The sequence below is a fragment of the Lissotriton helveticus genome, chromosome 7 (assembly GCF_964261635.1).
Source record: "Lissotriton helveticus chromosome 7, aLisHel1.1, whole genome shotgun sequence".
NCBI classification, from domain to species: Eukaryota; Metazoa; Chordata; class Amphibia; order Caudata; family Salamandridae; genus Lissotriton; species Lissotriton helveticus.
Genome location: NC_136068.1, coordinates 1,756,811,817 through 1,756,836,499, shown reverse-complemented (window position 1 = coordinate 1,756,836,499; position 24,683 = coordinate 1,756,811,817). Strand labels below are relative to the sequence as shown.

Below are 24,683 nucleotides of genomic sequence, written 5' to 3'. Positions count from 1 at the left end.
ATCTGACCTCTCCACAAGAATTGGGTAAGAGGGCAGACAAATGGGTCAGAACCAGGATTAGGCCCAAGAACCAAGGTGGTGACCAGAAAAAGGAATCAACCAAGCCTCAAGAGAAGGGTGGGAATAAATCTCCAGATCAAACCACATCAGGGCCCCAAAAATCCTCTGAGGGGGGTGGGTCCCAGAATCCTTCCAACAACCAGAAGAAACCTTATTGTTATCCCTGTAAACAGGTGGGTCATTTAAAAACTGACAGCAGTTGCCCAAAGAATAACAATAAGGAAAACATACCCCCAAGTAACATTCCCAAACCTCCTGTTACTACTAGTAGTAATCCCCCAGGTGGTGGGAGTGCCCCCAAGAATTTGGGTGCATTTACTTTGGGAGTTCCTGGGGACTCTGGCCTAACCAGGTCCCCAAACTTAGATACTCTTGTCTGTGAGACTGGCATGGGGTTTGCCAACTTCACAACTTGTCTCAACACTTTGGGCAAGTACAGACAGGAGCCCCTCATCAATGGTATAAAAGTTGAGGCCTATAGAGATACAGGGGCTAGCATCACTATGGTGACTGAGAGTCTAGTCCCCTCAAGGCAACTTTTACCTGGTGCCACATACCAGGTGACCAATATTGATGGAGTACAGAGAGATCATCCCATGGCAGTGGTCAATCTCAGCTGGGGAGGTGTCACTGGCCACAAGAGAGTGGCAGTGTCACCAAACTTGCCTGTAGATTGCCTACTGGGGAATGATTTAGAGCTCTCAGCCTGGGCTGAAGTAGAGCAAGAAGCCCATTCTAAAATGGTAAACATCCATGGTAAGGTTAGTGGGGCAGTGGTAGCCACAGCCCCAGTCCAAGATATCCTCCCTGAACAGGTCAGGAGGGCTGTGCCAGTCACAGCCCAATCTCAGACAACTTCCTTCCCAGAACAGGTTGTCAAGGCTGTGATGGTCACAGCCCACACCCAAACTGAGCCCCCTCCTGAAAAGGTTGGGAGAGTTGTGATGGCCACAGCTCAAACTCAGACAGATGACAGTGTTGTGAAGCCTGAAACTATGGATCACTCCACTCAGACAGAGAGTATTGAGGAGGAAGAGAAATCTCCCTTCCCCCAGACTTTAGGACAGGATCAGCCTCCTCAGGGAACTGATCTGACCCCTTGTGAAGAAACTGCCACAGAGGTAGTCAGGCCTAGCCTGGCAGAACCCCTGATGTCAGTGGACCCTTCCAAGGTGGGACCCAGTCTGGAGCAGGTAACCTGCCCCTCTCTACCCTGCCTCAGTCAGCCCAGGGCTGTAGAGGTCAGGGAGGCCAGTGGTGGACCCCAAAGGGTCCCCTGTCCAAAAGAACTTCCCAATCAACAGATTAAGGGCACTGAAGCTAGTAATCCTAGCCAAGTGAAAATAAAACATACTCCTGAGGGATCCCCCTTAAAATTAGTTAGGGACCTCCCACAGATGGACACTGTTGGGCACAGCCAAACTTGGGACCTGAGGGCCCCAAACCTGACCTGTCCCTCCAGTAAGCCAAACAGAGGGACCCAACCTCCAGCTGTAGGTAGCCAGAGGTTGACCCTGAGAGCCCAAAACAACTCAGTCTTGGAAAGAAAGGCCTCTATGGTGGATAGTGATTGGAGGAAGCTGAGCCCAAAGTTAGTGGAGCCTCACTTCAGTACTCCATTTCAGCACCAGCCTTTTTCTTTGACAAAACACACCACAGGTAGAGATTCCCTATGGTGGAGACCCTCAGACACCCTTAGGGTGAGGGATTGCTTAGTGGACCATGAGATAGTGGGTAACCATGCCAGTGCTGGTACTTCCTTATATGGCCACTCAGGCAATATAGGCTTACCTGGCAAGGATAGCCTTATCTCCTTTCGTTTGGGGGGGGGGTTATGTAGGAAGGTAAATCCCTGACTATGGTTGCCCCCAACTTTTTGCCTGGTGTTTTGCTGGTTTTCTGACTTAGTTGACCTGAGGCCCTGCTATTCAGGACCTCAGGCCCACTGCTCTCTCTGTAAAATGGATTCCATGTACCTTAGGTACATATCTAAATTGGATACTGAGTCACCTTATCAGTCCCTGTACAGTGTACCTTAGGTACCCAGGGCATAGGTGTACCCAGGGCCTACCAGGGGCTGCAGCATGTATTATGCCACCCCTGGCTGGCCATCCAAATCTGACACAACTGGCTGCTTGACAGCTGGGGCAAGGTGGTGTAATCACCCTTTGCTTTAGATATAGTATACCTATATCTAACCCTAAAATGGACACACAGATCTCCTATCAGTCACTCCTATGGCAGGCCTTAACAATCCTGAAGGCAGAGTGCTTGGAATCGTGGGAGATGGTGCTCTGGCATGAGCTGAGCCTGTCTGCGGCTTTCGGGATCCATCCCTTAGCCGTTTCCATGATATCGCATACCATATACTCTTAAGTGCATTATAATCCTCGCGGTTATATGCCAACTCTGGTATCGCTTTATCAAAACATGTCGAGTAAGGTGTCATACGAATTGGAATACTAACCCCTCGCCAATTCTGGCGACGGGGTTAGCATTCCACCCTTCTAGAGGGACACGACATGTATGTAACCCCTAACCTCGGTTAAAGTCAGACAGAGCCTTAGCATCCACAAAATGGATGCTGCCACCGAGACACAAGTCTGCCCTCCTGCTGCTGGGAGTCCTCCCAGAGCAGGAGATAAGGACAAAGGGTTTCCTGCCAGGGGCGGTGCCAGCACCGTCCCAGACAGGGTTTTGTGTATTGTAGGTAGGCAGGGCTTTAGAGGAAGGTGACTGCACGTGGCACCCCGGTGCTCACTGTGCATAGGCTGGCTGGAACCAGTTCCAGGGTCACTCCAGACCCTGTGCTGGGGAAAAGCCCGCCAAGGAAGTGGGTGTAACCACCCCCCTCCTAGTCCCACCCATAGGGCAGGACTTAGTCGCGTGCCAGCCCCCTTTTACAGGATAAAGGTAGAGACTGGCCCCCTTCCAAATCAGATCATCTTTGAATCCTGAAACTACTTTCTGCGAAAGGAACTCAAGACTTCTTCCTAAGATTTCTCCCTTGTGACTAAGGAGTAGTCACCCTGCACCCGCAGGCACCATCTAAGAACACTGCGGTCTGCTGCAAGTCCTTCCTCCGGAATCCGACTGCCCAGCTCGACGAGAACCGGCTTCCCTGGCACCTCTGACCTCTACCTGCATCATCAGTCATGCTGAGATTCGTGGGTGTGACGAGACCTCGAGGGACCGGCCATCTTCAAGACTGCACGACTTCTTTCCAGCAAGCCCGCCGAGTGAATTCCTGGTGAGTGCTTTGGGGTCCGAGAAGCCCCCACCCTGAGCAGCTCCAGCACCGAAGAGCAGCCCCCCAGCATCTCCACGATCTGCGTGGGGCCCTTCTGCTTTTTGCTGCTCACCGCGTTGTTTGGCTACTAGCCCGCTGGCTTGTGGCCTTCCTGATGACGCCCGACGACATTTCTGCTGCTGGTCTGGTTGCTCCAGACTGGCCCTTGCTTCCCTCCATCGGAGAAGTACCCTTGACCCTCCTGGTCCACTCAAGACGCCATTTTAGGTCCACCGCGTGGGCCTTGCATTTGCCAAGACTTGTTGCCCAATCCTGGGTCCAGCGACGTCGACAGCAAGAACCTTCGTGGGACAGCTCGCACCTCCATCCTGGTCGCCGACAACGCCTCCTGGTCCGAGAGACTGCAGAGCCCAGCAGCGCCCACTCACCTGACTGCGGTGACTTCGCCCGGTGCCATCCTGGTGCCCACTTAATCACTGGCTAGTGATTCAAGAACTTGGTCCCCTCTGCTTTCAGGTTTTCTTCTTCCTTGATCCAGGCTTGGATCCATCGAACTTTTCTTCACTGGTCGCCTGCCAGCAACTTCTTCCTTCCAGGCTCCTGGTCCGGCAACGAGATCCCCGACGTCTTTTCAGACCTATGCAGCTGCAGCCCCTGGGCTAGGTAACTTCGGCACTTCGGTGTCCCAGCATAGCCTCACTATCCTAGGGTCAGGATCCACTGTCGTTTTCTTCCTACCAGGTCGGGTTCGCCCGTGAACACTAACTTTGCCTTTACTAGCCTCCATAGACTTTGTCCCGCATCCCGCGTGAGAGTGCACACTCTGCACCCGAGTCCCCTGGGCCTCCTAGTAGTAATCTAACGATTCCCTAGTCAAGTCCTAGCGATTCCAAAGCCTATTAGAACTGTTACTTACCTGCTAGTAATTCGCATTCCACTTTTAAAGTATATGGTTTTTCGTGCCCCTCGGGCATTTGTGTATAACGTGCTAACTTAAGTATTTTCGTAAGAGTTTTGTTGTGTGCCTAGCACCCTGTCCTCATAAAGAGTACAGGGTTGTTGTGATTCTAATAAATACACTGTTTATTTTCATAACACTTGTGTGGTGTCCTTTCACTGGGTGTTCAAGGGGTAATGTGATGGTAAAACAGCTGGCTTAACACGCCCTCTAGAGTCTTAGCCTTAGACTGGTCGTATCCATGCTACTAGGATAGCTGGTCTATAAGGTTGACTTACAACCAATCATCAATAAGGGTTGTTTGGACTGATATATAGTGATCACTAGAATAGTGAGCACTGCACATCAGGCCAACTTCTCACACTGGGGTTGTCTCGGTTTCTCACAAATTTATGATTGCGGGACATATGTTATAGCTCAACTCTTCAAAGATCGCACTGCATATGGTTGATTTATTGGGGAGGCCAAGAAGAAGGCATGCAGGGAAATATGGTACATCTCAAACAATAATTGAATCAATCAGTATATTTGTAGAATGCCAAATCTCACCAGTGAGGCTATCCAGGCGCTGGCATGGTCAGGTTGACAAACAGAATAGCCATATCTTTAGGGACATTTGGAACTCTGGAAGAGATGATGTGGTGGTCTATAGATGAAAGGGTAGATTGTTGCATGTCATAGCTGCTTGGTAGGAGAAGGAGTGACCTCTGCTTCTGCCACTTCGGATGTGGGGTACAGTTTTAGAAACAGGTCTGTGGATGGGAGGTGTCTGGTTTGAAGTTCAGGAGTTAGTTCAAGTAGGCAGGTCTACAGTTGTGCAGGTCTGTTTATGCATGGGTCAGGATCTTGAACTGGCATCAATGCTGAACAGGGAGCCAGTGGAAATCCGTGAGGTAGGAGGAGATGTGTGATCTTCTAGGGAGATCCAGGATGAGTATGGCTGCTGCATCCTGTGTGGCCTGTAGTTATTGGAGGAGGTGAGCTGCAAATCCTGCGCAGAGAGTGTTGCTATAAACCAGCCGGCTAGAGATGAGGAACTGGGTGAATTATGTGCTTTGGGGTATCCATTTGATTATCTTACAAAGCCTGCAGAGAATGAAGCAGCAGGAGTAGGGGAAGAAAACAACCTGAATCAGCATCGTTAGCTTGTTGTCCTGAATGATGCCTATGTTCCTAGCATGTTCAGTGGGGGTAGGAGAAGGTCTGAGGTCTGAGGGCCACCAGGATGTGCCCCAGTGGTAAGCTTTTGTTTCTTTGGTTTTGTGATCACCCATTTTACAAAGGGAGTAAGTGGGCAGCTCGTTTAGGGTTTGATTAAAGAGTATGTTACCTAGCAGATAATCTGCATTTATCTCAATCTTTCCCTCTCAGGGATTTCAAAGTCAGCTTAAAAGCTGTTTGTGGGACTGACGTCCCTCATCGTTATAGAAGTCTAAAATTAATTTTCAATTGTCAGTCTGTCAATCTGAGTAGGCGTAACCCATTTCAATTGGGAGAAGTTTGGGTTAATTATTATTGAAGTTAGGGGGAAGGTATGAACGCAAGGACCCTTATCTCAGCCACATTGCCCCTTGCACCTAATGGGACACGTTTGTCCCAAACACCCATGGTCCTAGGATTACCGGACAATAATCAAGCCAATCCTCCTTTTTTGTGTGGTCCAGAAGAGAGGTATTGCCTCAAAAACCTCTGTAACCACAACCTACCCCAGTCCCATTTCAGAAGGTGGAATTCTCGCAAAAGGCAAATATTGCACTTGGAGTCTCTAAGCATGATGATGAGTATGGCTCATTGGGATTATTATCCTAGTGAGGAGTATTTTTAATGAGAGGCTAGTGGGAATGCTGTCCAAGAGATCATGCACCCATCAAACGTCAAAAGCTTTTATTGCAGCTTCCTGACTGTTTTATAAAATAGATCCATTGTTTTTTATCTATTAAAAATGTTTGGGAAATTGTGCTGTCACATCAATTGCTAGGCTCCAAATTTGTTTGGTGGAATAACTCCAACCTTCCTGGAAGTGCATGCTTTCAGTACTATAAGAGACTAGGGAAAAAAACATAGACCAGGGCTGATTAGCCTAGCTCTGCAATATGAAGCATGTTCATGTGTTCTTCCATCCCACTGTACCAGGTCCCAATCCACCAACAATTACAATATTGACATGTAGGCCCAATTCACAAAATCTAATTTACAGCTCAAATGTATGCCTGCCAAGTATCCACCAGAAGATATGTAGCGTTTACTTTTGCCTAATTGTCCATCACAACTTTGTATACTCATGCAGTAGTTAATCTGATCCAAAGCCCATGAAATGGGTGGATCAACCATGATTTGCTTTGAACGTTTTGAATACCCAACTACGTGTGAGTTGGAGGGCATTCACGCACCCCTCTCTGACTTATTCCCTTCCTGGAAATAGTCAGAGATCTGCCACAGCAAAACACTGGAAAAGATTCTCATTCAAATGTTTGAAGGAAAATGGAATCCCTCAAAATGAGTTTCTTAAGGAATTTTTTTTTTCACCATGGAGTAAAGAAGTCTAATTACAAAATGGTCTTTACCAATAGGGAAATGTACTGTGTGTCCTATCTGCATTTTGCAAAAACAGTAATCCCCAAAAATGTTTCATGGCCAAAAATGTCATAAAGCATTGCCAGGGGTATGCTTAAAACCATGTGACTGAAGCAGCTTTCCAAGTCTACTGCTGGGAATGTTTGTGGATTCGAAACGTAGTAAATCTGCACCTGTTCAGAAGAGTACATCTGTGGGTGTAGATCTACTACTTTTGTTGGAAATCGGTCACTATACATATTTTAGATCCTGAACAAGAAAACAAACAGGGAAAAGTATGTTGTGCTGCTCATTTGGAGGTTTGAATAATAGGGAAAATAGTAAATTATATTTGCACCAGCCCAAGCATGGCACAAACTGCATGTTATCCTTGTTGTGTTTACATTAAAGCAAATGGGGAAAAAAAATCTTCACTTTTTAGATTGAGCGTATACAGCGCATGCGCTGTTAGGCGATCTGTTGTAGTTATTTTGTGGGAGCCTGACTCCTCTCACGCATTTGATTGGCTTTTGTTGTTGTTGTTACTTTGTGGGGGTCTGACTCCTCCCACTCATTTGATTGTCTTTTGCATGTGTCTTTCAAGAATCGTAGCCTGTAAATGGCTAACAGTAGGTGCATACCCCACCTCTTAAAAAAAGTTCACTCTCATGGAGTATTGCCGCGGGAGGGAGCAGAGGCATGCACGTGGCTGCTTTGGCAGGACGCATTCGTTGCTCCCACAGCTATAGTCTGCCCCATCAGCTCCACCCCCTCCCTGGCCCTTCACCTTCCATCCTCGTTTTAGTTTGGTAGCAGCCGCATGCCCTCCTTTCTTCCTTTGGGCAGCGGGCAGCATTTCTTTAAATCACTAGATTGTCTCACAAGTTGGGCAGTCACATTAAGGCTAACTTTGTGACTTTAAGAATGAGATGGTGGAGCAAACATTGCATGTCAGCCTTGTCAATGCATGCGTAACGCACATGACATCAGCACGCACACCGGCATTCAGAACGCAGTGCACAGTTAAGTGCAGCGGACCTCGGTCCCAGAAAGTAATCTCTAGAGCCACTTTCAGTGGCGGCTGCTGCCGGGAAGCAGAAGTAGGGCATGGAAGAGTGGAAGGTTAAATAAAAATCACTTATCTGCTGGTAGCAGGAAGCACCCGGGCTCCCGTGGGTCTATCTTTTCATGCACATACTGGGGAACCAACATTTTTTTCCAGGAGTACTGTGAGTAACCTGCGACTATGGCAGGCTTCTATTTGTGACCTAAATAATTTCTAAGTCTGCTGCACACAAGCAAATAAGTAACTCTTCGGGTATAGAGTTAGGCTTTTTTAAAGAAACAGACCCAAATTGCACCTGCTACCCCATGAGACAATTGTTTGTTTTTGGCCAAGCAGGTCTTCAGTGAATTGCATCCTCGTGGCTGGGTGAAGGCAGGCTTTCAGGGCGGAAAGGCCCCATGAAAATTTCCTTCACTACACCCAGCGCACTTCAAACAGAAGCGAGATGCCAGCAGTGCACAGGGGTGGTTTGGGACTGAGGAGGGTGCCGGCGCATGTTGACTCTGGTATTTGAAGACTTTCCTTAGAACAATTTCGCGTACACATTGCAAACAGATTTTCACAAGACAAACACCGGGGCCTTTTTTGGTGATGAAAAACCCATCAACGGCGCACAACTCGAATTGAAAAGAAAATACACACACAGTCAGAATGATTTTGTGCGTATGACAGACCAGTCGCGGCCGGCATTACGGGCGGGTGGGGGGGTGGAAATGGGGTTGCGGAGTGGATGGGGGAGGCGGGACGGGTTTAAGGGAAAAATATAAAAAAAGTAAAACTTACCATCCCCTCGTCCCGCTTAAGTCCCAAGACTCCTGCCATCCTGCTTTGAAGCTGCAGCGCAGGTGATCAGGAAGGCAGCCTCCCTCCCATCCACCAATCACAACGCTGTAATGGCAGCGTTGTGATTGGCGAGGCCGCTGCCCCACACGCGTAATTTTCCCTATGTATGCTCAGCATACATAGGGGCATATTACCAACAACTAGCGATAATTTTTGTCTCTAACTTGTTTAGAGACAAAAATTATCGCCGCACATCGGCGATTTTTATCGCAGATAAACCTTGCTATAAGCAAGGTTTATCGCAAATGCGATAAAAAACGGCCGCAATGCATGAATATCGCTGAAAAGTCAGCGATATTCATGCATTATCGAGCAAATGCTCTTAGCCATGTTATCCACCTCCCATTGGATAACATGGTGAAGAACTGCTCAGGGCAGGTGTTAGCTTTTGGAGATATTCGCGCTTAGCGCGAATATCTCCAAAAGTTGGTAATAGGAGATAGCGATGTTAGTGACTGTTTCCAGTCGCTAACATCTTGGCACGCCCACTTTGCATGTCATTAGTGATAAATATCACTGACATGCAAAGTGGGGCCCAAGATGGTCGCTATCTCCTATTAGCTGTCACTAACTGGTGTTAGCGACAGCTTGGTAATAGGGAGATAATTTTATCTCCGCTTTCTTGGCTTTTAAAGCCAAAAAAGCGGAGATAAACCCCCTTGTTAATATACCCCACAGAGAGCAGGAAGAGTGGGCGGTGTTTCTAGAGGGCAGGGGGGAGTGGCTTGCCCACTGTTGTACATACTGACTGCTTGGGCGGCCTCAGGCTGCCCAAACAGTCAGTATGAACAACAGTGGGCAAGCCACTCCCCCCTGCCCTTGAGAAACACCGCCCACTCCCAACCAGTAACTTCAGCTTTCTCGCCGTGCGAGAAGGCAGAAACAAATGGTAGTTATTACCATTTATATTTCTGCCTTCTCGAACAGCGAGAAAGCAGGAGCCGCCACTGGTCACTTTTACTTCTCCATCTAGTCGCTGACTCACAGCCACTTACAAAATGTAAGCACATTCTCTAGTACTCCCTCCTTGCTCTCCTTCTGGACATCCATTTCCAATGTGCAGGATGGGATGAAATGCTGCCTGATTACCAGGGCACAAGTCCTATAAAAAGAAGTGCAGTGACTGACAATATGCAGATGACCTCATGACGTCACGTGCTGAACGTGTCCCCGTGTCTGAAAATTACACGGGACACGTTCAGCATATTTCTGTGGGGCCCAGCTTCTTGGCAGGAGGGACAGTGTCCACTCTCTGAAAAGAGTGGGGGGACGCCGTGTACCTGCATGTACCCCCGACTCAAACCCTGCTGATTACTTTTCCCAATTCATTGTTTAGCCTGGTTATCTGCGACTTTAGCTGCACCACTCCTATTTCACTCGGGGTCACTCACGCCTCTCCAGTACCACTGCCGATTCTGCTGGCAAGGGATGCAATGCGGAATTACACCACCGTGTTTGCATTTCTGAAGTGGAAAAGGGTTTTAAGTGAGAGTTCAGAAGAAGCCAATGCACTATATTACTCTATGAGAAAAGGTGGGCTCTGGCCTCAACTTCCGGGACAACATCTTTCCAGATAGCAGATGCCGTTCAGTGAAAAGCTTCCCATTGGCGAATGTTGCAGGACTTCAGTTGTCATAAAGCACGCCTCAACGATAAACATATGGTAAGTTGTGCATCCATCTTATGTATGAGCTAGGTGGCATGCTTTTATAAACCAATCAGTCTTAATGTCCTACACAAGCACCCTCCCTCTCATAGATACTCTATCAGATGTGGTCCCTCTTACATGCACTTTTTGTGTCTTTATGAAACAGTGCCCCACACACAGCAGCTCTGGCTCACTCTCTCACATCTATTTATGTGCAGAGATTTAAAATGGATGCGGTCACCTTTTATAAATAAAATGAGGTGACAGCTAAGTACTTTGCTCCCAAGGCTTCCGCGCATGTGCATGTAACATTCCTTTGTAGTTAAGTGGGGATGGACGGGGGTCATAAAACCCGCCACCATTGAGATTTCAAGGCAGGTCTGTATCATTGTCATAACACCGGTTTAAAACTATCATGCAATTACTTTTCTTTCAATCCAATATGTTTAACTGCCACATGAAATCTGCAGACATGTCAAAAGAGGCGGTGCAGGGGGAGCAATGTACCCCAGGCCCACAATATTGAGACACTGCCACATTTATTTATAGATTTTACAAACAAAGCTGCCCTGTTTAATAATGGCTTAGAAGCTAACACTATAGATAGCGCCAAATCTTGTGCCTTCCTTCTTTTTCTTTTTTCTTTTAATAAACTCTGGAAGTTATTAGCTTCCTATGAAGGGCCCCGCTTTAGATAATTGACTTGGGCCCTGAAAAGGAGAACGCGATAAAAAGGTGTGTAACCCACACAGACCACTAACTGAAGTGCTTTTGTGGTGTACACTGACTTTAAACCTTTCAAACCCTCATCAGTGTTTTTTTTACGAAGAACATGGAAGCACAATCTCAAGCACACAATCAGAGTCTCATTTAAATATGGAGAACTTAATGATGACTCATACCTGTAGGAAAGGGAGATTAGTTAATCCTTGGTAGATGATTTCAAGGCATATTTACAAGAAATGACGCATCGGCAGTGATGCATCAATTTTCGTGCGCCTGTGTAAAATACCCTTACAACGCCATGGATGCGCTGTATTTACAACACAGGGCTGAATGGCGCAAAGATCCATGGATGTGTCAGAAATACTGAAGCATCTGTGGGCCCAAAAGAGGTGCATTGCTGTAGTTGGTCATAAGACTGACTCAAGTGCAGTAATGCATCAAAAACAGAGACGATTTCTATTATAAAGCCATTGTGGCAATTCCTGTGACTGGTTTGAAGAGGTGTAGGGATTTTGATGCATTCAAGGCTTAGAGCGACGCAGTGACAACTTGTAACTTTCACTGCGTCAGTTCTAAGTGGCTTTTTACAGGGGAACGCCTACTCTGCATACATTATAGTATCCAGTGCAGGTATAATGTGATGCCTACACAACTGATGCATTGTACCCAATGTGTCAGTTTGTAAATATGGGACTATGTGGAGGATTGAATGCGCTGCTGCTGAAATCCACTAAAGCTGCAATACATTCACAAAATAGTATATTGAATCAAGGTCTTCCGCGCTGACATTTTTAAAGTACCAAAAAGAGGTTTGAGTGGTTATAATAAAAACAAGTTTTATTAAAAGGTGAAGGAAAGGGCAGCAATAGAACAATACATTCAAGTGAGTGAAGAGAGACTGATAGAGCAGCCTCTTGCATTGATCCAGTGTTTACACAGTATTCTGCCCCAAAACGTCAATAAAACATTCCCTAAGAAATCAGTTGAAATGCCAAATACGTTTTTTTCATAAATGTCCTCTAAGCATATTTAAGATTGGTATGTGACACTTACCTTTCCAAAGAAATGACATCACAAGCAGCCTAACAAAGCCCATAGTTGAAGTGACATAGATAAGTGAGGTATTAGTGAATCTGTTAATTCCAAGAGGGAACTCATTCCTAGGGAAGGTATAGAAGCATCACATGTTTTTGATGCGGCATATCCCGGGAATTCCAATCTGAGGAGTGAAACAATATAAATAGCTCTTTGTTATGGCATTATTTAGATACCCAATAATACATGTAGCAATGTCACAAATACATAATAATCATTTTGATCAGTTCATATTTTAAAAACAGACATATACCATACAATGTGATGTCCATAAAGAAGTTCCAGGAGAGAAAAGGATTCATCAAGGTTACTGTGGATTACTATAGGAGCACTACTGTAATGCTGGGACGTGATGGTCGGGCAGCACATTTTTTGTTTGGCAGAAAGAAAATCTGAAAGCAGTGCCATTTTTCCCTACACTTGGGAGCCATTGCTGATTTTTCCTGCACAAGCCTTTCGTGCATCACATTGCAGACCCCAGTATGGAAATAATGCATCAGAAGACCTATCGCAAATAAAATGGTGGTGATTGTATCTGGAAAAGAAGTCTCTTGCCATCCAGGTGTTCTGAATTACCTCTATGGAAGTAGGGAGGTTTTGTTAATTTTATGATGGCCTTAGATTGAAAAGGCCTGAATTACCAGGGTAAGTGAGGCTAACCCAATGACATCAGCCTTATCTTTTCACTACTAAACACATGAGAAATCAAGAGTCCTAGCTTAACAAACTTACCAAAACTAATCACAAGGAAAAAAAAAAGCACATATTACCAATATTCTAACTATTTCGGTTCATCTCTAATATTGGTTTCCGCAGTAGTGTGTTCAAAGCCTTGTCAGGGGTAGTCAGAGCTATATAGACCCTGGGGCATATCTACAAGAAAGTGCCGCAGCCTGGCACCGCAAGCCCTTTGGCTGCGCCAAGCTGCTGCACTTTCAGAGCACAGGAATGCAACATATTTACAAGAATACGTCGAATTCCTGTGCTCTCCCCTGCGCTGGTGCACATCAGCTGCCAAGCGCCGGCACAGGCACCCTTGCACCATGGTGCAAGGATGCCTGCGCCATGGGGAGAGTGGTTTTGTGCAGGAAGGGGCACCTGCCTGCACAAAAATAATCACTAAAGGCTGTTTCCTCTTTCAATGCGTGCTGTAGAATGCAGCATGCATTGAAAGAGAAAAAAACGAGGAGAAATGAAAACATTTCTCCTCGTTGCGCCTCCCAACGCCACCTCTAGGGTGGCGGAGCATTCAGACGCACCTCCAGATTCACGATTTCTCGTAAATCTGGAGATGTGTCTTGTTCCATGGGTGTTGCGTGGGAACACCCACAGCAACACCCATGGAACGCCCCTTCCACGCAAAGTGCTGCGTGGGAAGGGGCCATATTTACAAGAAGAGGAAAAGTCACGGAGGGTGGCTTTTCCTGGCCTTGTAAATATGGAGGAGCCCCTTGCGCCACCAGTATGTCACGAAAAGTACTGGTGGCGCAGGGGGCTTGTAAATCTGCCCCATAGTGTACAATTACTAACAGAGAATTATCATCGGTAGGAGGTGCACAGGCATCATACAGTCCACTGAGGAAAACCAGTCATTGTGCATTGCTGCCAGTATCTATGCCAAAGTAGTCATTTACAATGTTTGAGTCAGAGGAGATGTTTGCAGATCCAGAATGACGGTAAGTCCACCTCCATTTTTGGTCCCCAGCTAGGAACAGGATTAGAAGCCCTTCTCTGCTTGAGAACTGAGGCTTTTTTTTAAATCCATAACTGGATGAGACTTTGCCTCAGACTTTCAAACATATATGAACTTTCTCATAAACTTTCCCCTAGGCCACTTCAAACTCCCAATGAGGCAAACAGCAGTGGTTCCCCAACGGGAAGAGGTCCCAAAGGAACTCCTTCACGTTTGTAAATAAGTTACCTACTTTATGTGCTGTTAACTCTACTGTTGGGTACGACTGCTATTCAGAAATTGAATAACGAATCACAGTTTAGAAGGAATGCCCGTTCTATGACCCTCCAAAATTACGATTACGAGCCTGAAAAACATTTCCAATTTTGTAAATTTTTAATATCCGTTTTGCGGTCATACACTTTGTTCTATTTTGAATCTCAGAGCTTATGATCGCAAAACTGGTTAGTTCATCTGACTCTTAGGGCCAGATGTAAGAAGCCGTTTGCGATTCGCAAACGCCGGAATTCGCAGAATTCCGGTGTTTCGAATCGCAAACGGTGTTTTGGTATGTATGAGCTAAATCGCAAAATAAGGAATCGGAAAAATTGAGATTCCTTATTTTGCTCAAGCATTTAGGGAATTGCAATTTTGCATCTGCCCCCTTGCTTTTCATTTGTTCCTTTGCTTGCCATTTATTTTTCCTCATTTCTATTGGCCGTAGGATACTGTTTCCTATTGTTCCTCCTGCTGTTTCTCGTGTGCTTTTATTATCAGTGTCCCAGGACCAAAGTACTGTTTCCATCCGCTTTTTTGGCACTTTTTAAAAATGTTTTGCCAGCACACCCTCCTTTCGAAGCTACGGTGCTCCCATGTGCCTTGGGCTCTGTGCGCTGTGCTGGTCTCAGTGGAGACCTCGTGATTCCAGTTCTCGCATGCCACTCATCAGTCCGCCTGGGCAATCAATCAATCAATCAATCAATCAAAGCATTTATATAGCGCACTACTCACCCGGAGGGTCTCAAGGCGCTGGGGGGGGGGTCCGCTACTGCTCGAACAGCCAGGTCTTGAGCTGCTTCCTGAAGGCGAGGTGGTCCTGGGTCAGGCGGAGGTGGGTCGGAAGGGAGTTCCAAGTCTTGGCGGCCAGGTAGGAGAAGGACCTTCCTCCTGTGGTGGCTCTTCGGATGCGGGGGACGGTGGCGAGGGCGTGGCCGGTCGATCGAAGCTGGCGTTTGGGAGCGTAGAAGTTGAGGCGGCTGTTGAGGTACTGCACACTCACCAGTCCCTGAAGGCCGAAGCAGGCTCCCACTCTAATGCTACCTTTTGTTGCAGAAGCCCTCGCTTGCAGAGACCTCACGGTGGCCATATCAAAGGTATTTGTTTGGCCAAGCATCTCACTGCTAAGATTGCCGTGGAGAGTTTACACACATGCAGATTTTCCATATCTCCATCCTGTTGCGAGGCAGGTTTGAGATTAACACTCATATATTTTTTACTCACTGTATTTTTTAATTATTTTGTTTTTTAGGAACATACCGAACATCTAACCGCATAAGCTCAAGGTCGCCACATGAACGTGTCCTTGAAACGTTAGATGGGAATATACGGTCCAACGATTGTTAATCATAAACTCGTTCTCTTGCCTGTCCTTACACGAGGCCGGAGTTTACCAGCAGTAGCGTTCCATCATCCAAGTTTTCTTTGGTTAATTAAAACTGACTATGCAGCTAATCTGAAATATTTTTCCCAAGGGTTTCGTTTTGCTTCCAATCATAGGCCTGCCACTGGAATACAAATAAACTGCAAAGCCATGCATTTGGTAGGTTCGACCCCCTTTAACTGGTTAACGTTTAACCAAATCCAGCATTTCACATATTTACCCATTCGTTCGATTTTTACTCTTTAATGAAAGTCTGCATCTGTTACATAAATTGCGTTGAGGAACCTTGCTTTTTTGTGCACAAGCCCATGCTACTTTTATTCTAGTTTCTAAGAGGCACATGCATCAACCAAAATACCAGTCTCAAATTGGCCGATTTGCAGAATTGGCCCCTTTGCGACCGGTATTTGGTCATTTGGGATGCATCAACCTAAATGCAAAATAGGTAATCGCAAAACTGCGATCACCTAAATTGCAAAATGCACTTAGGGAATCGCAAATTGCGATACCCTATTTGGGATGCAACAAGCCTTTCCTAAATGCGACTTCGCATTTAGGAAACGCTAATTACCATCAACTGCAAAATGATGGTAAATTGCAAAAACTTTGACAAATTCACAAAAGTGCATTTTTCAAAGTGACATGTGGCGCACATACATGCCCTTGGCACACATGCAAACTTTGCTGGTGCATCAGGGAGGCCTTTTGGCCTCCTTGCTCCCTTGAAATTGAATTCGCAATTTGCGAGTACCTATTTGGTTCTCGCAATTTGTGCATGTAATTCCCATTCCTTCATATGGGAATCCAGGCCCAGAGGAATGAATGGGAAGCTATTCCTTAATTGCGAATCGCAATTTTCAATTCGCAATTAGGGACTATGTAGGTATTGCTAATATTTTAGTGAAACATACATGCATAGGCAATTGTGATTCCATAATTGTGATTAAGGAATCGCAATTGCCTACCATGATGCACGTGCCCCCAAGACATTAATCCCTAAAGCAACAGTGACTTCAAGCACACTTCATATTCGCCCCCAAAACAATGTTTTCAGCACACCTGGTCTTTTTTTTTTTCATTAACGAGCATTTCCAATGCCTTGCATTCTTTGTGGTGCAACAAGTTTATTCCCATTTAGTTTTGCTTTTATTGTAGTCTGTACAAGTCTGCGACTGCAACATAATGCACAGTTTTTTCATTTATTTCTAAATTATGGGACATGTATTTATTATGTCACATTCCCTAAGGTTTGCAGCCCCCTCCTTTTTTCATTGTGTGCCGTTTATTTATTTTATTTTACACAAATTCTCGAGTGCGAATCGAGGTATTTCCCCCTTGCTCCCCTCTTTTTCTGAAAATTCATAACATTAATTAACTATCCTTTTATCACTTCTGAACAAAGGTCTGCACTATTCCCTGTTCGCCCCCAAATGTTCACCACTTCAACACCACTACATATTTTGCATTTATAATCGAAATATGAGTTTCATTGGTAAATCTGTTCAAACGTGGATATAGCTTTGAACGGAGTCTGTTACCCGGGTGGACATCTCTGAGGACTTACTGGGAGGAAGAAATCGATGTGACAACTGCGTTGGTGAGGAATGCATTGTAGGGTCCCAAGACAAAGGGGTAGCTCCTCCCTATAGAAGCTGTCTTATTTATGTCAACAGTAATGTTAATATAATCAAGCCTGTTTCTCAGGAAATTCAAGCTTTGTGGTGGTAGAACGACCGCAGTTTCTTCACATCCTAAGTTGGTACACACTTGCAATTATGGAATTGGTCATAAACATGCTCATCTTCAGCTACAACGTAAGCCATTTCATAACAGGTTATACAGTGTACATTCTATACTTTATTGCAGATTATTAACCATAACATGACTAATCCTGTAATGCATCATCCTTACAGTCAAAATGTCTCTTTAAGACCTAGGATGCTTGATTCCGGTCCAGGATGGACCTGACTTGGCACTGGCAGTTCTGGCTGGACTGTTCCTTTGAGGCACAGGGTCAAGACTGATTTGCATATGGCCATGTCTAAACTGGGGTGGCATGGAGAGCAACAGGATGATGGATTTAACCCAGATCTCTTGACTGGGGGTGAATGTTTTGATTGGTTATGCATTAGTAGTAAGTCGGGATACCACTCATCAAAAAATCCTGGTCGCAAAAGTGACATGTCTGGTCGCAAAAGGCTGGTCGCAATTTTGACAGCTTTTGACATGTCTGGTCTTAAACTTTTGGTCTAAATTTTGACAGTTTAAGACCAGGACTGTTTAAGACCAGGGTTTGATCTGGCCTTAAACAGTCCTGGTCTTAAACTTCTGGCCTTAAACTGCTGGCCTCAAACAAGTGACAGGTGGCCCGAGTGTTGACAAGGGCCGGCAGGTGCCCCGGAAGGGGCCTATGAGTCACAGGGGGTGGGTTGTTTTTTGGAGGCAGAGGCGTGGCAAAGCAGCCCTATGGCCATGTGTCCCTGTTGTGGTGTAGAGGTGTACGCCTCTTTTAGGGGTGGTGATTTCTTTGAATACATATAAGCCTTTGTCAGAAGCCTGGTGTAGCAAGCAGCCGCTGGACAACGTGAAGGGTCACCATGGCAGAAAGGAAGAGCTACAAACCATTTGAGAGAAAACATTGGTTTGGTGGCTCACAAGATCCCCGTCAGTAGCTTTTACAGAACCAGACCTGCTGTAATGGAACATAATGCTCAACCAGGAGAACCTTATGGCTGTGGGTTTGTTAAGCAATGGCCGAGCCTGGTGCCCCCGATTAAGCGTGACAGCAGCTCTAGCGAGTGTTCGAGTGACGGTTTGGCGTCTGAGCAAAGCATGCTCTTGGAGTTGGAGGATGAGGAAGAATCCATAGTTCCTCCTAATACACCCGTCTATGAAACCATGGATGTTCACATGACGAGTCCTCAGGAAGTAGGTGTGCAACAGCCTGGTACAAGCGTGGAAGATGAGGGCTCACCAATGGATATTACCGACTCTCAAGATGTCAGAGTAGCCGACGCGGGGTTTGAAAATGTGGAGGTGAGTTAAAATGTTAGGAGCAACTATTTTGCATAAGGATGTATTTTATTTCTTCAACTACCAAACGTTAATCTTACTTTTGGCCCCTCTAGAGAGCGCCAGCACACCCATCTATGAAACCCCGGATGTTCACATGACGAGTCCTCAGGAAGTAGTTGTGCAACAGCCTGGTACAAGCGTGGAAGATGAAGGGTCCCCAATGGATATTACCGACTCTCAAGATTTCAGAGGCGCTGCAGAGGATGGGGAAAATGTGGTGGTAAGTCAAAAAAAAATGTTAGGAGTAGACCCTTTACATGAATGTTTGTTGTCTTTCTAACGCTAACGGGTTGTCATTATTTATCTTTTGAACCTAGGATGAAACACCGAAAAGAACTGATGCCCAGGGGCAGACTGCAAAAGGTCGCAGCTTGCATCTGTCTTGTATATGCTGTGCAAACCAGACGGGGAGTTCCACAAATCTGGGGACACCTATGTCTAAGGAGTGTGAAGAGTGTTCTAAGAACGACGACTCTGAAAAACCAACGCCAGGGTTCACCAGAGTTGGGTTCACCACTGATGACATATCAAGTGTTAAAGGTTTCGCAGCTGTGGTTGTATACACATGTGTCAAAAGGGACTATTACAGCCTGTGTTTCGGCCATCGTATTAACGACCCTGAACAGGGGGCGCACGAGTGTCTATCCGGATCATACAGAGACCATGTAATCCGGTACATATGTAGTATGCTAGACCCATACAAGATGCATAAGCTGCTAAGGGTGGTGCACGGCCTGAGCGCTGAAAATAGTTTTGTCCATCCGAACATGCTGAAGATCATGATAGCGACAGTCAAGGAGATACGCTATGCCAACGACCCCTACGCAAAACTAAGAAGCATGCCAGGCACAGGTGTGCTGTGACAAAAAGATGGCACAGAGACTTATAGAAAGGCGCATGTGTAATCTGTATCTAAAAAACAGAAAAGTGGTATCCTTGGCACCACAAAGGCTGTTTTATAATAGATAAGGCCTGATGTATTGTGACCTTATAGCGTGCATTTAAAGTAATGTAGTAGAATGTTACACCCTCAAGACACCTTTATGTAAGCCGTACTTGCTATGTAATAATGTAAAATGTCTGTGATATGGTAATACTCATTCTTTTTTAATAAAATGTTCTTACACAAAACAAGCGTCTTTCATTTTCTGTACTGTAATGCCCACTAACATGTCGGAGGGCCTATTAAGAAAACTTTATTATGATACAAGAGGGGTTGGCAGCTTTGGAAGCGGCGCAGCTCTATATAGAAGGGCTGTGGCTGAAAAGGAGTCTGTAAGCAGAGAAGCTGTGAAGACATGGTTATCAGGAGAGGAGGCATATTCACTACATAAACCTGCCAGAAGACGTTTTAAGAGGCGACCCACAATCGTTAATGCGTGTATAGATTATCAGTGGCAAGCGGACATAATCAGCCTTCAAGATATAGCAAAACATAACGACGGTGTGTGTTATATATTAACAGTCATAGATGTGTTGTCCAAGTACGCGTATGCAGAGGCGCTGCGTGATAAAAGTGGAGCTAGCGTCACAGCCGCTTTTAAAGCCATCTTCGATAAGGGGCGTATTCCTCTAAAACTACAAACAGACGCAGGAAAATAATTCTTAAACAAGTCATTTCAGAAATTATTAAAGCAGCATAATGTTCAACATTTTGTAACACACACGGAGGTAAAAGCAGCGGTTGTAGAAAGGTTTAACAGAACTTTAAAGTCTAAGATGTGGCGGTATTTTACGGCCAACAATACATACAGATACGTGGATGTTCTACAGGCTTTTATAGCTGTATATAATGCCAGTTATCATAGGACCATCAAAATGGCACCTGAAGAGGTAACAACTGATAATTCGTTAACTGCCTGGAGAAACGTGTATGGGTCTAACTTTGGTACAAAGGTGAAGAAGTCTGTTTTTAAAAATGGTGATCACGTTAGGATTTCAAAACTGAAAGGAGTCTTCACGAAGGGTTACCAACAGACCTTTAGTGATGAAATATTTATAGTGGAAAGTGTAGAGCTTAAGGAAGGGGTGTATATTTACAGGCTAAAGGACTACGATGGGGAAACGGTGTCGGGATCCTTTTACAAGGAAGAGTTACAAAAGGTGCCTGATGATCCAAACCGCGTGTATAGGGTTGAAAAGATTCTGAAAAGGAAAGGTACCGGTGCTAAGAGCCAGGCATATGTCAAATGGCGCGGATGGCCTGAGAAATTTAACAGTTGGGTGTTGGCCAGCTCCCTGAAGGGTGTGTGAACTAAAAGCCGCTGCGACGATGGAGACTACACCCTTTTATATAACCTTGCCATCCAACGCTTCTAAGGACATGTTCCCCAACAATCAGATTTCTAATTACACCGTCAAATTGGCTAAGGCTGTGGACCTGAAGGGGGACTGGGAGGTTGCCCTAACAGAAATACAATACCCTAGAACATGGAATACCTTTACAACGGCTGAAACCAAGTTTCACATCAAGAGGGAACAGGACCCCATGGGCATACACACATCCTTCCCACCAGGCTACTACCCACACGTAACAAGCATTATCGAAGCCATCAACAAATCCATAGCCAGTATAGAACCACATCCGAATATTCATCTGGTGCTAGATAATGTGAGAAGGAAGGTGTTTCTTAAATCCATAAATCGAAACACCCTGTTTAACTGTTCAGGTAAATTAAGAAGGATTTTAGGGACAGTACAACATGTGAAAAGCCCTGTGGAACAAGATCACACGTGCCCCGATATTAATGGGGGGTTCTACACGCTCTACATGTACAGCGATATTGTAGAGTCTCAGAGGATAGGTGATAGTTACTCGCCGTTGTTAAGGTGGGTGCATGTACAGGGTGATAATAATACCATGGTCAACATACAATTTAACAAACCTGACTACGTCGCAGTTTCTAAAAACCATTTTGACACTATTTCAATTATGATCTACGATGATCAGTCTGAGCCGGTGGCCTTTAAATACGGGAAAGTTATTGTCAAGCTTCATTTAAGGCCTAGACACGACAGAGGGTATTAAGCAGCCATCATGGTGGTTATGAAAACCTACTGTGGTCCTCCATAACCGGCTTGACTTCTGTAATAGTCTCTGTACATAGACGGATCTCCGTAGGTTTTCATAACCACCATGATGGCTGCTTAATACCCTCTGTCGTGTCTAGGCCTTAAATGAAGCTTGACAATAACTTTCCCGTATTTAAAGGCCACCGGCTCAGACTGATCATCGTAGATCATAATTGAAATAGTGTCAAAATGGTTTTTAGAAACTGCGACGTAGTCAGGTTTGTTAAATTGTATGTTGACCATGGTATTATTATCACCCTGTACATGCACCCACCTTAACAACGGCGAGTAACTATCACCTATCCTCTGAGACTCTACAATATCGCTGTACACGTAGAGAGTGTAGAACCCCCCATTAATATCGGGGCACGTGTGTTCTTGTTCCACAGGGCTTTTCACATGTTGTACTGTCCCTAAAATCCTTCTTAGTTTACCTGAACAGTTAAACAGGGTGTTTCGATTTATGGATTTAAGAAACACCTTCCTTCTCACATTATCTAGCACCAGATGAATATTCGGTTGTGGTTCTATACTGGCTATGGATTTGTTGATGGCTTCGATAATGCTTGTTACGTGTGGGTAGTAGCCTGGTGGGAAGGATGTGTGTATGCCCATGGTGCCCTGTTCCCTATTGATGTGAAACTTGGTTTCAGCCGTTGTAAATGTATTCCATGTTCTAGGGTATTGTATTTCTGTTAGGGCAACCTCCCAGTCCCCCTTCAGGTCCACAGCCTTAGCCAATTTAACGGTGTAATTAGAAATCTGATTGTTGGCGAACATGTCCTTAGAAGCGTTGGATGGTAAGGTTATATAAAAGGGTGTAGTCTCCATCGTCGCAGCGGCTTTTAGTTCACACACCCTTCAGGCAGCTGGCCAAAACCCAACTGTTAAATTTCTCAGGCCATCCGCGCCATTTGACATATGCCTGGCTCTTAGCACCGGTACCTTTCCTTTTCAGAACCTTTTCAACCCTATACACGCGGTTTGGATCATCGGGCACCTTTTGTAACTCTTCCTTGTAAAAGGATCCCGACACCGTTTCCCCATCGTAGTCCTTTAGCCTGTAAATATACACCCCTTCCTTAAGCTCCACACTTTCCACTATAAATATTTCATCACTAAAGGTCTGTTGGTAACCCTTCGTGAAGACTCCTTTCAGTTTTGAAATCCTAACGTGATCACCATTTTTAAAAACAGACTTCTTCACCTTTGTACCAAAGTTAGACCCATACACGTTTCTCCAGGTAGTTAACGAATTATCAGTTGTTACCTCTTCAGGTGCCATTTTGATGGTCCTATGATAACTGGCATTATATACAGCTATAAAAGCCTGTAGAACATCCACGTATCTGTATGTATTGTTGGCCGTAAAATACCGCCACATCTTAGACTTTAAAGTTCTGTTAAACCTTTCTACAACCGCTGCATTTACCTCCGTGTGTGTTACAAAATGTTGAACATTATGCTGCTTTAATAATTTCTGAAATGACTTGTTTAAGAATTCTTTTCCTGCGTCTGTTTGTAGTTTTTGAGGAATACGCCCCTTATCGAAGATGGCTTTAAAAGCGGCTGTGACGCTAGCTCCACTTTTATCACGCAGCGCCTCTGCATACGCGTACTTGGACAACACATCTATGACTGTTAATATATAACACACACCGTCGTTATGTTTTGCTATATCTTGAAGGCTGATTATGTCCGCTTGCCACTGATAATCTATACACGCATTAACGATTGTGGGTCGCCTCTTAAAACGTCTTCTGGCAGGTTTATGTAGTGAATATGCCTCCTCTCCTGATAACCATGTCTTCACAGCTTCTCTGCTTACAGACTCCTTTTCAGCCACAGCCCTTCTATATAGAGCTGCGCCGCTTCCAAAGCTGCCAACCCCTCTTGTATCATAATAAAGTTTTCTTAACAGGCCCTCCGACATGTTAGCGGGCATTACAGTACAGGAAATGAAAGACGCTTGTTTTGTGTAAGAACATTTTATTAAAAAAGAATGAGTATTACCATATCACAGACATTTTACATTATTACATAGCAAGTACGGCTTACATAAAGGTGTCTTGAGGGTGTAACATTCTACTACATTACTTTAAATGCACGCTATAAGGTCACAATACATCAGGCCTTATCTATTATAAAACAGCCTTTGTGGTGCCAAGGATACCACTTTTCTGTTTTTTAGATACAGATTACACATGCGCCTTTCTACAAGTCTCTGTGCCATCTTTTTGTCACAGCACACACCTGTGCCTGGCATGCTTCTTAGTTTTGCGTAGGGGTCGTTGGCATAGCGTATCTCCTTGACTGTCGCTATCATGATCTTCAGCATGTTCGGATGGACAAAACTATTTTCAACGCTCAGGCCGTGCACCACCCTTAGCAGCTTATGCATCTTGTACGGGTCTTGCATACTACATATGTACCGGATTACACGGTCTCTGTATGATCCGGATAGACACTTGTGCGCCCCCTGTTCAGGGTCGTTAATACGATGGCCGAAACACAGGCTGTAATAGTCCCTTTTGACACATGTGTATACAACCACAGCTGCGAAACCTTTAACACTTGATATGTCATCAGTGGTGAACCCAACTCTGGTGAACCCTGGCGTTGGTTTTTCAGAGTCGTCGTTTTTAGAACACTCTTCACACTCCTTAGACATAGGTGTCCCCAGATTTGTGGAGCTCCCCGTCTGGTTTGCACAGCATATACAAGACAGATTCAAGCTGCGACCTTTTGCAGTCTGCCCCTGGGCATCAGTTCTTTTTGGTGTTTCATCCTAGGTTCAAAAGATAAATATTGACAACCCGTTAGCGTTAGAAAGACAACAAACGTTCATGTAAAGGGTATACTCCTAACATTTTTTATTTACTTACCACCACATTTTCACCATCCTCTGCAGCGCCTCTGAAATCTTGAGAGTCGGTAATATCCATTGGGGACCCTTCATCTTCCACGCTTGTACCAGGCTGTTGCACAACTACTTCCTGAGGACT

General features: G+C 45.3%; 1 protein-coding gene across 1 annotated transcript in view; it reads right to left on the bottom strand.

The window, feature by feature from the left end:
• LOC144769681 (myeloid cell surface antigen CD33-like) overlaps positions 1-24,349 on the bottom strand; it is a 402,964-nt gene extending 378,615 nt beyond the window's left edge. Inside the window, exon 1 of the mRNA XM_078653873.1 lies at positions 23,932-24,349. Coding sequence (XP_078509999.1) covers positions 23,932-24,349 — 418 coding nt within the window. The remainder of the gene's footprint in view (positions 1-23,931) is intronic.
• Positions 24,350-24,683: the final 334 nt, after the last annotated feature.